At 48.6% G+C, this 15,747-nt stretch overlaps 1 protein-coding gene across 10 annotated transcripts in view; it reads left to right on the plus strand.

The window, feature by feature from the left end:
* Window positions 1–15,747, plus strand: part of LOC126930558 (putative EP400-like protein) — a 54,016-nt gene that overhangs the window by 22,622 nt on the left and 15,647 nt on the right. For 6 of the 10 annotated variants that reach the window (XM_050747713.1, XM_050747714.1, XM_050747716.1 and 3 more), the window contains exon 4: window positions 3,877–3,988. In XM_050747713.1, the coding sequence (XP_050603670.1) occupies window positions 3,877–3,988 (112 nt within the window). Of the gene's footprint in view, window positions 1–3,876; window positions 4,204–11,679; window positions 15,294–15,747 lie in introns of those variants that run through there. The other 4 variants (XM_050747721.1, XM_050747720.1, XM_050747719.1 and 1 more) reach the window with 3 other exon arrangements.

A 15,747-nucleotide genomic window follows, 5' to 3' on the forward strand; every position in this document is an offset into this window, starting at 1 on the left:
ATTTATAAAATTAATTTCATATGAACTATCCTCTTCCTATAATGCAACAAAATTAGAAAGCAATTATTTTAAACATTTACTATGTTTGGAAACTAGGAAACTTTCCCATAAGGTATTCATAGGTTGAGGAGAATATCTTCATGGGAGTATCTTAAAGCACACCACAGCTGAGGGACTGCAGCCTACAGATCTTGTGGGATCAGCTGAAGGTCTCCTTAGAAAGGTCATTATGGCATTCAGTTAAGAAATACTGGCCGGGCGCGGTGGCTCAAGCCTGTAATCCCAGCACTTTGGGAGGCCGAGACGGGCGGATCACGAGGTCAGGAGATCGAGACCATCCTGGCTAACACAATGAAACCCCGTCTCCACTAAAAATACAAAAAAATTAGCCGGGCGTGGTGGCGGCGCCTGTAGTCCCAGCTACTCGGGAGGCTGAGGCAGGAGAATGGCGGGAACCCGGGAGGCGGAGCTTGCAGTGAGCCGAGATCGCGCCACTGCACTCCAGCCTGGGCGACAGAGCGAGACTCCGCCTCAAAAAAAAAAAAAAAAAAAAAAAAAAAAAAAAAAAAAAAAGAAATACTGAAGATAAGCAGTCTAACAGCTTTGATAGTCACATGAAAAGTAAGTTAATCGTTGTATTAAAGTTCACTTCTAAATGGTAGAAATAAGTTTCTATAGATCCTGACTAGCATCTTAGGAATTTATGTTTTATGATCATTTTATAGTAAAATATTGGAAGTGTACTAACATTTTGATTTCTCGTGACTATTTTCCTCTGTGTAATATTGCTCACATTCCAGCTGCTTGTTGTGTATTTAGGTTGACTCTACTAACATGATCCCTGTTACCAAACTTCATTAGCGCTATAAAATATTATTTAAACTAATTAGGTACATTTGCCTATGGGTTTTTTGCTTGGGGAATTGGTGCAAGTGAAAAAATGCACTTTTAAAGCCTTTGAACAAATGATGTTTATATACATTTGAAACCTTAAAAATCATTAAATTGAGTTTTCAGGAAATTTTCAGAAGTATCTAGAAGTCAGTGTGTAAACTGACATTGATGTGTTAATGCCTTATTTTCATATCTTAAGTGTTTTTAAAATTTTGCCTCTCAATATAGTAGAATCTTCCTGTTGACACCTTTGTGTGATGTATTTGTAGTCAATATATTAGAAATTGTAAGTATCAAGGGAGTGGTGCCTCCATATCCCTTTTGTTTATTTATTTATTTTTTATTTTTTTGAGACAGAGTTTCACTCTTGTTGCCCAGGCTGGAGTGATAGCCCAATCTTGGCTCACTGCAACCTCCCACTCCTGGGTTCAAGCAATTCTCCTGCCTCAGCCTCTTGAGTAGCTGGGATTACAGGTGGCTGCCACCACGCCAGGCTAATTTTTGTATTTTTAGTACAGACGAGGTTTCATCATGTTGGCCAGGCTGTTCTCAAACTCCTGACCTCAGGTGATCCCCCTGCCTTGGCCTCCCAAAGTGCTGGGATTACAGACGTGAGCCACTGCACCCGGCCTCCATATCCCTTTTAACCTTTTCAATACTATTATTGAACTACTCCAGAATACTTAATTTCAGTGTTTTAAATTTGTATGAGAAGACTTGTATTTAAAAGACACCCTACCTTCCAAGAAGGAGTGAACTCTAACGGTTTTTCTTTTCAGCTTTGGATGACTTGATCTCAAACATATCTTCAGGCAGGGCCGCCACACTCAGGCACTGGTGTCCCTGGAGGATGCCCACAGCTCAGACTCTCCTTCAACTCCAAGCACTGCCGAACCCTTCCCCCACCCCCCGCCTACTGAAATGCCCAGATTCCCATTTTCACAACGAAGTTCTCTTCTTTTGGGTCAAGGTTATAGGCTTCAATACCTCCTACTAGAACCGAATTCCTTCCAAGGCTGATACCTGTGGCCAGTGTCAAGCAATTTTAGGCATGTTGTTCAGTGATTATATTGCAGGTTCCTGAAAGAGTAAGAAATGTTTGTGCACTTTCTGCAAGCATGCTTGATTACAGGATCAAGCTACCTGATTTCTTTTTTTTTTTTTTTTGAGATGGAGCTGTCAACCCAGGCTTAAGTGCAGTGGTGCGATCTTGGCTCACTGCAGCTTCCACTTCCCGGGTTCAAGCAATTCTCCTGCCTCAGCCCCCTGAGTAGCTGGGATTACAGGTGTGCAACACTATGTCCAGCTAATTTTTGTATTTTTAGTAGAGACGAGGTTTCACCATGTTGGTCAGGCTGCTCTCAAACTCCTGACCTCATGATCCACCTGCCTTGGCCTCCCAAAGCGTTGAGATTATAGGCGTGAGCCACCATGCCTGGCCACTATTTGATTTCTTTAAAACATTTAATTGTGGGCCGGGCCCGGTGGCTCACACCTGCAATCCCAGCACTTTGGGAGGCTGAGGCGGGCGGATCACGAGGTCAGGAGATCGAGACCATCCTGGCTAACACGGTGAAACCCTGTCTTTACTGAAAATACAAAAAATTAGCCAGGCGCGGTGGCAGGCGCCTGTAGTCCCAGCTACTCGGGAGGCTGAGGCAGGAGAATGGCGTGAACTAGGGAGGCGGAGCTTGCAGTGAGCCAAGATCGTGCCACTGCACTCCAGCCTGGGCGACAGAGCGAGACTCTGTCTCAAAAAAAAAAACAACCAAAAAACAAACAAACAAAAAAACCCACTTAATTGTGGTAACTTATACAGAACATAAGATTTACTGTCTATCTGATTTATTTAAAGTGTTAATTTATTCCAGGGTACTGACAAATATTAAGGTTTGGTTTTGATTATTTATGATGATATGTGCTTGTTTATATTTAGCCTTCTGGACATATTTAGCCAGAAGAACCAGTTTCTTTTTCTTTTCCTTTTTTTTTTAGACCTGTCAGCCAGAAGTAAGAACCAGTTTCTGTTTTCTTGTATTTCTCTCTGTGATTTTAAGCTGTAAAGTGCCGTTTGACTTTGAGTTCATTTAATTTCAAGGGTATTCCCATTTGAATACCCTGGATGTGAAGCAGTTAATGTCTCTGGAAAGATTCTTTGGTTTACTTACTCCTAAGAAGCTGTCATTATGGAGATGCAGATTAATTTGTCTTTCTGTTTTATCAGATCAAAGTGTGTTTTTAAGAAAGGACACATTTTCAGTGGGAGTGTTTTTTGTCATTCTTTTTTTTTTTTTTTTTTTTTTTTTTGAGACGGAGTGGGCTCTGTCGCCGAGACTGCAGTGCAGTGGCCGGATCTCGGCTCACTGCAAGCTCCGCCTCCCGGGTTTACGCCATTCTCCTGCCTCAGCCTCCCGAGTAGCTGGGACTACAGGCACCCGCCACCTCGCCCGGCTATTTTTTTTTTTTTGTATTTTTTACTAGAGACGGGGTTTCACCGGGTTAGCCAGGATGGTCTCGATCTCCTGACCTCGTGATCCGCCCGTCTCGGCCTCCCAAAGTGCTGGGATTACAGGCTTGAGCCACCGCGCCCGGCCTTTTGTCATTCTTCCTCATGCCCCACCATGGCCTCCCCAGGCATCTGCAGCCCCTGCCGTGAGGGGTGGGCCACCCTCTGACACTGCCACTGGGCTCCTGCGTGAAGCTGTGTGGACGCGGCCTGTGCAGCCTGACCGTGGCTACCTGTTGGCCACAGATTGAGGTTTAAACTGGACTTCAAACAAAGCTTCAGTGCCTAGGGCCAGATTTGTTCTTTCCAGCCCCGTGAGGCCTTAAATTGCAATCAGAGAGCCAAGTTGTCCCCGTGCCCCTCTATTAGTGGCTGAGGCTGCCAGCTGCATGGGATGTGCTGGTGGTGATCAACTTTGCAAAGTTTAAACATTATTTTCCCTTCTTCCTCTCTTCCCTTTGAATATTCCCTCTCAGGTAAAGGTTGTGGCCAGAAAGCACGGGCAGCCTGGCACTCCTGTTGCCATAGCAACCCAGCTTCCCCCCGAGGACTTCCGCGGCTTTTCCAGCCCAGCAGCAGCCGCTCCAGGTACTTTCTGATGGCTCCACAATGCAGCTCCCCAGACTTTCCTCACTCGGATTTGAGGACTCGATGTTCTGAGGCAGGACCCAGAGGTCTCCCAAGAGCCTGTCCTCTGTTGTTCAAAATACATCTTGAGACGTCTTTGTGAAGGCTCTTAGTTTTAATGCATGAATGCTGTTATTTTTCCCTACTGTTACTGAAATTAAAGTGTTTGTCTCTGATCATTAGTTCTGTTAACTTTTCTGCTGGAATGTTTTTCATTTGCATTTGCTTTTCTGATATATTTGCATTTTTCATTGCTTCTGTACGATTGTGGCCTCTTTGGATGTTTATCTTTTTGCCCCTTTGTCTGCTTTTAAACAAACAGATTTCCAAAATTATTTTCTTGCTACAGGGAGTTGATTTTGCTCTTTAAACATATTCTAGGGGACGAGTCTCAAAAACCAATGATTTTAGATTTCAGAATACAAGGAAGTTCCTGGAAACTGCAACTCAGTTATTACATTTCTTTCCTTTCTTTTTTTTTTTTTTTTTTTTTGAGATGGAGTCCTGCTTTATTGCCCAGGCTATAGTGCAGTGGCACAATCTCAGCTCATTACAACCTCTGACTCCCGGGTTCAAGCAATTCTCCTCCCTCAGCCTCCCGAGTAGCTGGGATTACAGGCACGTGCCACCACGCCCGGCTAATTTTTTGTATTTAGTAGTGACGGGGTTTCACCATGTTGGCCAGGCTGGTCTCGAACTCCTGACCTCAGGTTATCCCCCGCCTCAGCCTCCCAAAGTGCTGGGATTATAGGTGTGAGTCACTGCACCCAGTCAACATTTCTATATACTTAAAAACATGTTCTAAAAATTATGTTAAAATATACATAACAGTTCCCATTTTACCCATTTTTAAGTGTACAGTTCCATGGCATGAAGCATGTTCACATTGTTGTGTGGCCATCACCAGCATCCATCTCCAGAACATTTTCATCTTCTCAGACAGAAACTCTGCCCCTGTGAAATGCTAACTCCCCATTCCCCCTCCCCCAGCCCCTGGCACCCACCACTGTACTGTCTGTCTCTGTGGGTGGGAATGCACTTCTCAAGCCACCTAAGTAAGTTGAATCATATAGTATTTGTCCTTTTCTGTCTGTTGTACTCAGCATCGTGTCTTGAGAGTTCACCCATGCTGTAGCCTGTAACAGAATTCCTTCCTTTGGAAGGCTGAACCACGCTCCGTGGGATGGGCAGACTGTGGTGTGGAAGGCTGAATCACACTCCGTGGGATGGGTAGACTGTGGTGTGGAAGGCTGAATCATGCTCCGTGGGTGGGCAGACTGTGGTGTGGAAGGCTGAATCACACTCCGTGGGATGGGTAGACTCTGCAGGTGTGGAAGGCTGAATCACGCTCCGTGGATGGGTAGACTGTGGTGTGGAAGGCTGAATCACACTCCGTGGGTGGGTAGACTGTGGTGTGGAAGGCTGAATCATGCTCCGTGGGTGGGTAGACTACAGGTGTGGAAGGCTGAATCATGCTCCGTGGGTGGGTAGACTCTGTGGGTGTGGAAGGCTGAATCATGCTCCGTGGGTGGGTAGACTGTGGTGTGGAAGGCTGAATCATACTCCGTGGGTGGGTAGACTGTGGTGTGGAAGGCTGAATCATGCTCCGTGGGTGGGTAGACTACAGGTGTGGAAGGCTGAATCATACTCCGTGGGGGTGGGTAGAATCACTCCTGTGGGTGTGGAAGGCTGAATCACACTCCGTGGGTGGGTAGACTCTGCGGGTGTGGAAGGCTGAATCATGCTCCGTGGGTGGGTAGACTACAGGTGTGGAAGGCTGAATCATGCTCCGTGGGTGGGTAGACTACAGGTGTGGAAGGCTGAATCACACTCCGTGGGTGGGTAGACTCTGCGGGTGTGGAAGGCTGAATCATGCTCCGTGGGTGGGTAGACTACAGGTGTGGAAGGCTGAATCATGCTCCGTGGGTGGGTAGACTCTGTGGGTGTGGAAGGCTGAATCATGCTCCGTGGGTGGGTAGACTACAGGTGTGGAAGGCTGAATCATGCTCCGTGGGTGGGTAGACTCTGTGGGTGTGGAAGGCTGAATCATGCTCCGTGGGTGGGTAGACTCTGTGGGTGTGGAAGGCTGAATCACACTCCGTGGGTGGGTAGACTCTGTGGGTGTGGAAGGCTGAATCATGCTCCGTGGGTGGGTAGACTGTGGTGTGGAAGGCTGAATCATGCTCCGTGGGTGGGTAGACTGTGGTGTGGAAGGCTGAATCATGCTCCGTGGGTGGGTAGGTGTGGAAGGCTGAATCATACTCCGTGGGTGGGTAGGGTGTGGAAGGCTGAATCACACTCCGTGGGTGGGATAGACTCTGCGGGTGTGGAAGGCTGAATCACGCTCCGTGGGTGGGTAGACTGTGGTGTGGAAGGCTGAATGTGGGTGGGTAGACTGTGGGTGGAAGGCTGAATCATGCTCCGTGGGTGGGTAGACTGTGGTGTGGAAGGCTGAATCATGCTCCGTGGGACTGGGTATGGAACTGACACGCTCCGTGGGTGGGTAGACTGTGGTGTGGAAGGCTGAATCATACTCTGTGGGTGGGTAGACTACAGGTGTGGAAGCCTGAATCATGCTCCGTGGGATGGGTAGACTGTGGTGTGGAAGGCTGAATCATGCTCCGTGGGTGGGTAGACTGTGGTGTGGAAGGCTGAATCATACTCCGTGGGTGGGTAGACTGTGGTGTGGAAGGTTGAATCATACTCCGTGGGTGGGTAGACTGTGATGTGGAAGGCTGAATCATGCTCCGTGGGTGGGTAGACTGTGGTGTGGAAGGCTGAATCATACTCCGTGGGTGGGTAGACTGTGATGTGGAAGGCTGAATCATGCTCCGTGGGTGGGTAGACTGTGGTGTGGAAGGCTGAATCACACTCCGTGGGATGAGTAGACTGTGGTGTGGAAGGTTGAATCATGCTCCGTGGGTGGGTAGACTGTGGTGTGGAAGGCTGAATCATACTCCGTGGGTGGGTAGACTGTGGTGTGGAAGGCTGAATCACACTCCGTGGGATGAGTAGACTGTGGTGTGGAAGGCTGAATCACACTCCGTGGGATGGGTAGACTGTGGTGTGGAAGGCTGAATCACACTCCGTGGGATGAGTAGACTGTGGTGTGGAAGGCTGAATCATGCTCCGTGGGTGGGTATACTACAGGTGTGGAAGGCTGAATCATGCTCCGTGGGATGGGTAGACTGTGGTGTGGAAGGCTGAATCATGCTCCGTGGGATGGGTAGACTACAGGTGTGGAAGGCTGAATCATACTCTGTGGGTGGGTAGACTACAGGTGTGGAAGGCTGAATCATACTCCGTGGGTGGGTAGACTGCAGGTGTGGAAGGCTGAATCACACTCCGTGGGTGGGTAGACTGCAGGTGTGGAAGGCTGAATCACACTCCGTGGGTGAGTAGACTGTGGTGTGGAAGGCTGAATCACACTCCGTGGGTGGGTAGACTGTGGTGTGGAAGGCTGAATCACACTCCGTGGGTGGGTAGACTGTGGTGTGGAAGGCTGAATCATGCTCCGTGGGTGGGTAGACTGTGGTGTGGAAGGTTGAATCATGCTCTGTGGATGGGTAGACTGTGGTGTGGAAGGTTGAATCATGCTCTGTGGATGGGTAGACTGTGGTGTGGAAGGCTGAATCATGCTCCGTGGGATGGGTAGACTGTGGTGTGGAAGGCTGAATCATGCTCCGTGGGATGAGTAGACTCTGCAGGTGTGGAAGGCTGAATCACACTCCGTGGGTGGGCAGACTGTGGTGTGGAAGGCTGAATCACACTCCGTGGGTGGGCAGACTGTGGTGTGGAAGGCTGAATCACACTCCGTGGGTGGGTAGACTACAGGTGTGGAAGGCTGAATCATGCTCCGTGGGATGAGTAGACTCTGCAGGTGTGGAAGGCTGAATCATGCTCCGTGGGATGGGTAGACTGTGGTGTGGAAGGCTGAATCATGCTCCGTGGGTGGGTAGACTGTGGTGTGGAAGGCTGAATCATGCTCCGTGGGTGGGTAGACTACAGGTGTGGAAGGCTGAATCATGCTCCGTGGGATGAGTAGACTCTGCAGGTGTGGAAGGCTGAATCATGCTCCGTGGGATGAGTAGACTCTGCGGGTGTGGAAGGCTGAATCACGCTCCATGGGATGGGTAGACTGCGGTGTGGATCCACCTCTTGGTGGACACTTGGGTTGCTTCCACATTTCAGCTATTGTGAACGGTGCTGCCGTGAAGATGGGCGTACAGATACTTCTTCAAGTTCCTGCTTTCAGTTCTCTTGGGCGTATACCCAGAGTGGAATTGCTGGGTCACGCAGTAACTCTGTGTTGAACTTTTAGGGAAGTCCACGCCATTTTCACAGTAGCCGCCATTTCACATCCCACCAGCGAGAGTGAGGGTTTTCTTTCTCCACATCCTTGCCAACGCTTGTACATTTTTTTTTATGGTGGCCACTCTGATAGGTGTGCTATATGCTTTATAATGTAATAGAAAAATATTACTGAATATGCATGTACATACGGCTAAAGACATTCAGAGTTGGCCGGGCGTGATGGCTCACACCTGTAATCCCAGCACTTTGGGAGGCCGAGGCGGGCAGATCACCTGATGGCAGGAGTTTGAGATCAGCCTGGCCAACATGGTGAAACCCCGTCTCTACTAAAAAAGGAAAAATTAGCCGGGCCTGGTGGCGGGCACCTGTAATCCCAGCTAGTTGGGAGGCTGAGGCAAGAGAATCACTTGAACCCAGGAGGCGGAGGTTGCAGTGAGCCAAGACTGCGCCACTACACTCCAGCCTGGGCAACAAGAGCGAGACTCCATCTCAAAAAAAAAAAAAAAAAGACATTTAGAGTTTTAATCTGTTAATCAGCTGGCTCTGTTGATGGTTCAAAATTGACTAGTGAAGGAGGCAGCCTTTGAAAAAACAACTTTAACTCAGAGTAACAAATGGCATTGGTGACATATGTGGAATCCCATGGGAAGAGTGTGGAGGGATGGATGGGCTCCTGGGAGCGGGATGCAGGCTGTGGGGTGGCCCAGTGTGCTGCACCTGTGGCCGGCAGGGCTGGCATCTCTGGCCTGGCCCCAGCAAGTGCAAGCACCCACACAGAACACAGGCCTGCTCTACCCTACTCTTCTCATGTCATGTTCTTAATGTTGAGAACACAGGTTGAGTTCAGTGTGATTCTCCAAACAAACTGGCTGTGAGCAGTGTCAGTTTTCTTTTCTCCAACTTCTTTATTTATTTATTTATTCTTTTGAGACAGAGTCTCCCTCTGTCACCCAGGCTGTAGTTTAGTGGTGTGATCTTGGCTCACTGCAACCTCCACCTCCTGGGTTCAAGCGATTCTCATGTCTCAGCCTCCCAAGTAGCTGGGATTATAGGTACGTACCACCATGCCTGGCTAATTTTTGTATTTTTAGCAGAGAGGGGGTTTCACCATGTTGGCCAGGCTAGTCTCAAACTCCTGACCTCAAGTGATCCTCCTGTCTCAGCCTCCAAAGTGCTGGGATTACAGGCGTGAGCCACCACACCTGGCTCTTTTCTCCAATTTCATATTGTGAAAAATTTCAATTATTGAAAATGTTGAAAGAGCAGTACAGTGAATGGTAAACTCACCAGTTGTTAATATTTTGTCGCATGTATGTGTTCTACCTATCTGTCTATCTCCACACATTTTAAAGTTGTCAGTCATGATTGTTTACCCCTGGATCCTTTGTTGTGTATCTCCCAACAAGAAAACGTCCCACGTGACCACAGCCCTCCTATCACGCTTGCTGGCATCCACACCTCTCAAGGCATGTTCCTGCCTGGGTTTGCTTTTCTTTCTCTCACAACACTGATGTTTTGAAGCGCCCAGATCAGTTGCTCTGCAGAGGCTACCACAGCCTGGGTGTTCCGTTTCTCACTGTTCGACTTAGACTGAACATTTCTGGCAAGAATACAATGGAGGCGGAGCTCTGCATGCATTTACTTCTCGACCAAGCTGTGCAGGCCGGTTAGGGAGATGCAGATGCAGGTGGGCTGGGTGCTGTGCGTGCCATGGGAGGTTGCCCTCCGGGGACACTCTGGACAGAGGCACTCTCTGTCACGTGCTCAGCTTGGCCCCAGACTGAGGCTTAGCAGTCCTCCAGTTGTTCATCGTATGAAGAGCAGGAGGGGATAAACAACTGGATGACTGCCAAGGAGAGGCCAGCAGTAGGGAGTGGAAACCAAAAACTGAGCTTTTACACAAGGCCACATGTGCAGCGCCCCACACAGGGCTGAAATCCCTGTGCCGGCACCCCTGGAGAGCAGCCCTGGGGCTGGGCCTGCCCTTGTTCACTAAGAGGATGAACCTGGCTGTCTGCCTGACTCAGCCTCGTATCTCCATGATGTGTTAACATATTGGCTCAAAAAAACAAATTTCCTTTAACACCTTAAATGAGGTAAAGAAACAAAAGTGGGCCAGGTGCAGTGGCCCATGCCTGTAATCCCAGCACTTTGGGAGGCTGGGGCGGGCGGATTGTTTGAAGTCAAGAGTTCAAGACCAGCCTGACCAACATGGTGAAACCCCGTCTCTACTAAAAATACAAAAATGGCAGATGCCTGTAATCCAGGTTACTCGGGAAGCTGAAGCAGGAGAATGGCTTGAACCTGGGAGGCGGAGGTTGCAGTGAGCCGAGATCACGCCACCACACTCCAGCCTGGGTGACAGAGCGAGACTCTTGTCTCAAAAAAAAAGAAGAAACAAAAGTGTTTTTGTTGTTGTTGTTTTTTGTTTTGTTTTTTAAACAGGGTCTTGCTCTGTCACCCAGGCTGGAGTGCAGTAGTGCGATCTTGGCTCACTGCAACCTCCATCTCCTGGGCTCAAGTAGTCCTCCCACCTCAGCCTCCCTAGTAGCTGTGACTATAGGCGCCACCATGCTCAGCTAATTTTAAAAATTTTTAGTTGAGATGGGGTCTCACTAGAACTCCTGGGCTCAAGTGATTCTCCCATCTCAGCCTCCCAACTAGCTGGGGTTACAGCTGTGAGCCACTATGCCCAGTTAAATTTTCAGCTTTTTATTAAAAAAAAGTTAATGTTGTCCAGCTTGGTTGTTTGTTTAAGCATCTTTTCCCGCCTTTTTTGGTATTTCTGAAACTCAGCTTGCTGCAGCATTCTGACAGTCTTTGAAGTAATAGTGCACACTGGTTTTAATTGTGAACCTGTCTCAATCTCCATTCTTTTTTTTTTTTTTGAGATAGGGTCTTGCTCTGTCTCCTAGACTGGAGTACAGTGGCATGATCTCAGCTTACTGCAACTTTGCTCTTTTGGGCTCAAAATGATTCTTCCACCTCAGCCTCCTGAGTAGCTAATACTATCAGCATGCTCCCCCACACCCAGCTAATTTTTGTATTTTTTTGTAGAGATGGGATTTCACCATGTTGCCCAGGCTGATCTCGAATTCCTGAGCTCAAGTGATCTGCCCATCTCGGCCTCCCAAAGTGCTGGGATTACAGGCGTGAGCCACCATGCCCAGCCAAATCTCTATTCTATTTTGGTCTCTGAAACTTAACATTCTGCTTAAGGAAGGGCTCATATATAAGGATATTGAAACAAATGTTTTATATGATAATAATGCCTGAGGATCAATACATACATATTTCATATCCCAATGTCCCAAAAATAGCAATCAATGTATTTACAGATGCTGCAGATCACTCTGAGGAGTTGATTCTGAGGCTGTCCCTAAGGACCCATGCCAGGAGACATGTCCCAGGAGCGACTGTCACAGATGCAGGACGCAGTCCCCCAGATGATGAGGCAAGGCCTGAGTATCTGTGCTTGTGGGGGGAAAGCAATACCTAGAGCAGCTCTGGTGCTTGTGTGTGGGATACCTCTGCAGGTGCCTCTGTGGCTTTGTGCTCATTTCAGTTAGAGTTGAGAATACAATGCATTTTCATGTATGGTGGACTTTATAAAACCTAAGTCTGCTTTCTACTCAGTAAACATTTAGACATTTTTCTTTTCACATTATTCTCCAGTTACCAAGATTTTGTTGTCAGATCCACATAAGCCTTCTGTTTTTTGGTGAAGACATATTATAGACTTAAGAGTTTTCTTTCTTTCCACAAATATTTTGACATTGTCATTTTTGCCTTAGTTTATACAACTATTTTTCTAAGCTCTAGATTTAGTTTTCACATAGATACCTCTAGTGATTTAATTCTGGCTTCCGCTTTTGGTTAGCAGTGGTGACTTAGATTTCTTATCTACATACTACTTCTGAAGCCTGGTTCTGTTGTGCTGCCTTTAGCAAGTGGTACACAGAAAAGCACTAAATGATGAGAAGAGTATTTTTGTTCCTTTCTGTCAAATTCAAAGGCTAATATGGAGGGTTTTTTGAGTTTATTTATGATCACTGGCCAATAGCTCTAAGCTGTGATATCATGTTCTTTGTCATGGAAATTGAAGAGACAGTGGAGAAATACTTATTTTAAAATCAGTGTGATAAAAGTTAACGCACATTTATACTTCCCATAATTTTTGTCTTCTAATAGCAAATGCATATGGGGACTCCAGTACCTGGAGATGTGAATTCCATAAAAATGGAAGCATCTAAGAGGCAGTGAACACTGGCGCCCACAGGTATGTAGCAGTCACCCAGCATGAAGTCAGCCTGTAAACAAAAAGGAAACCATTCTAGCCTTCTAGCAGTGTATTTTCCAACTTTTTTCATTTTAAGTAAGTCAACAAATATGTACCAAATGGCTTCTGTGGGCTCACGGGCTCACCCCTGTGCCTCCTCTCAGTTCTTGCTTGGAGCAAAGTGACTTTACACTCAGCCATCATTTTAGCCAGTTAGAGCCTTGAGCTGGAGGCATGGGAGGCGGGCCTGGGGAGGCCATGGGCACTCATGGAGTGGCAGGGCCTGGGCCTCAGCTCTGTGCCCAGGAGCTTCCCCATGCCAGCCAGGCACATCAGAATCTGGCACATGAGTGTCCCCGCACTCACTGTCCAGCCACCCCCCTTGATAGCAGGATCCCTGGGAGCAGCCACTTGGCAGTGGGCATGGACTCAGAGCAAAGCAAGATGGGTGCCTCAAGAGCTTGGTCCTACTCAGGCCTGAGACTGACTCCCTTCCTGGTGAGGATCAGAGAGAGGATGTTCTGCCCGCAATGCGTTCTGTGCTATTTCCACATTCTGTGCTTTTTCCCTGTTCTGCACCAGGGATAATGTAGCATGAACTTCGAAGGTGGAACGTGGCTCACTGTACTGTGATTGGATTTGATGTCACAGATTCTCCTTTGATGTCAGAGGCCTCACCTAGAAGTGGGCCATCCTGGGATGGGTTTACAGCACCTGGAGGTGACATCAGGTGTTCCTCTCCAGCAGTCAATGCCGACAGCACAAAGTATCTGTGTGCCAAAGTACCTGGCATGTACTAGTCCAGGAGTGGGCTGTGGGAGCCGGGAGCCAATGAGGCTCTGCAGCTACCACACACTCTGTCATCTGTTGATTGTTCCTGGGCAGAGTGGGCCCTTGCACCTGTTTATTGACCCAGAACTGGGCACAGGCTGGCGGTGTCTGTGCAGACTCATAGTTTCTCCTACAGGTGATTAAAAACCAAACTATCAAGAGTTTTCATATATTTTCCTTTTTCCAAGGAGAAGCATTCTTTTTTTCTCTCTGATGATCTCAGGCTGTCTTCACACACACTGTTGTTTGCTCTGTGGGGGCCTGTGCTGTGATACTCTGAGTGTGGGCTGCAGCGTGGTCAGCCCTGCCCTCGCTGGCTCTGGGGATGTGGCCATGTGGCGTCACCTCACCTATCTCAGTTGTCTCATCTGTAAAATTGGAGCAACAGTGATAATCACACTTCTCAAGTCTGTTCTGAGGACTGACACTGTTATATCTGTAAGGTGCTTAGCACAGCACCATGTTGTAAGCACATAATGTCAGTTAATACCATACTAAAAAATTAACATTCTATAAATTTAATGGCAAGCTTTAATTTTTTTTTTAACATATCCAACTTTTTTGCTATAAACTTAAGGGGTACAGGAGCAGTTTTGTTGCATGGACATACTGCGTGGTGGCGAAGTCTGGGCTTTCAGTGCATCCGTTATTGGAATAACGTAATCATACCCACTAAGTAATTTCCCAGCATCTACCCTCCCCTCACCCTATACCCTTCCAAGTCTCCATTATCTCTCATTCTACACTCTACATCTGTGTGGACGTGTGAGTTAGCTCCCGCTTACGGGCGAAAATGTGCGGTGTTTGTCTTTCTGTGTCCCAGTTGTTTCACTTAGGATGATGGCCTCTGTTTCCATCCATGTTGCTGTGAAGGACAAAGTTTCATTCTTTTTTATGGCTGGATAGTACTCCATTGTGTATATATGCACCACATCTTCTTATCCAGTTGTCTGTTGATGGGCACTTAGGTTGATTCCGTGTCTTTGCTGTTGTGAATTGTGTTGCAGTAAACATGCGAGCGCAGGTATCACTTCAATAGAATGATTTATTTCCCTTTGGATATACACCTAGGAGTGGGACTACTGGATTGGACAGTAGTTGTATTTTCAGTTTTTGGAAGAACTTCCATTTTATTTTCCATAGCGGCTATGCTAATTTACACTCCCACCAACAGTGTACAATGTTCCCTGTTCTCCACGTCCTCACCAGCATCTATTGTTTTTTGTCTTTCTTTAATTTTTGCAAGTTTGCATTGCTAATAGAATACACCATAGTTTTTAAGGAAAACACATCAGAAAATACCGGTATCAGAATATGTATACGTACGTGCGTATCAGTCTGTGCCTAGAGACCCGGGAAACCGGTCCATGACGATGAGTCACATCCATGCGCTCCTTCAGCAGATATTTATAGAAACTCGCGAGTGGCGAGGCCCGAGCACGCAGAGATGCGTGACCGCCACCCCCTGCCTTTGCCCGGACCAGCTCCCGACTGCTCCCTTCTCTTTATTCAGGTCTTGGCTCCACGGCCCGCCTCGGAGAGCCCTTTGCCGACCCGGTGCCCGCCCTGCGCCGCCTTGTTTGCTCTCCCTGGTCCTCAGAGCTCCCACTCCCGTCAGGTCGCCTGCGTCTGTGCCACCCCGAGGAAGGCAGGGCCTGGCGTGCCCCACGCTCCGCTCTGCCCTCGGGACAGAAGGTGGTCAGGGAAGGTGGTCCCGTGTCCTCAGGCAGAGTCACCTTGCAGATGGTGCTGAGGTGGAGAAGCCGCGCCGCTGCTACAACAGAGTGGGCGCTTCTGACCGCGCCCTCTTGAGGAGGGTTGGTGGCAGAGGCCGCACCATGTGCACGCCGTGAGGCAGGTGGTCGTCAAGGCCTTCAGGCTGCAGCTGCTGGGCAGGGTGTGAGCCAGGAGCATTGCAGCTGTGGGGAGGGCAGGTGGGCCGGGCCTCGGCAGGCCCGGGGAGTCACCATCCAGGAGTACGGAGCCCCAGAGCAGAGGGCAGGGTCATCACCTTCTCCCAGCGTGGGGGCGGTGAGGCGAGGTGGGGGCTGTGAGGCGAGGTGTGCGATCACCAGAGGAGGAAAAGCGCGCCCAGAGGCGGGAACCCTCCAATCACAGGTCAGCATAGAGGCGGGCGCCCTCCAATCACAGGTCAGCATAGAGGCGGGTGCCCTCCAATCAAAGGCCCGCACAGAGGTGTGCGCCCTCCAGTCACAGGCCAGCGTAGGGGCGGGCACCCTCCAGTCACAGGCCGGGGCCCTCCAATCACAGGGCAGCAGAGAGGCAGGCATCCTCC

The sequence above is a fragment of the Macaca thibetana genome, chromosome 11, assembly GCF_024542745.1.
Source record: "Macaca thibetana thibetana isolate TM-01 chromosome 11, ASM2454274v1, whole genome shotgun sequence".
Classification (NCBI taxonomy): Eukaryota; Metazoa; Chordata; class Mammalia; order Primates; family Cercopithecidae; genus Macaca; species Macaca thibetana.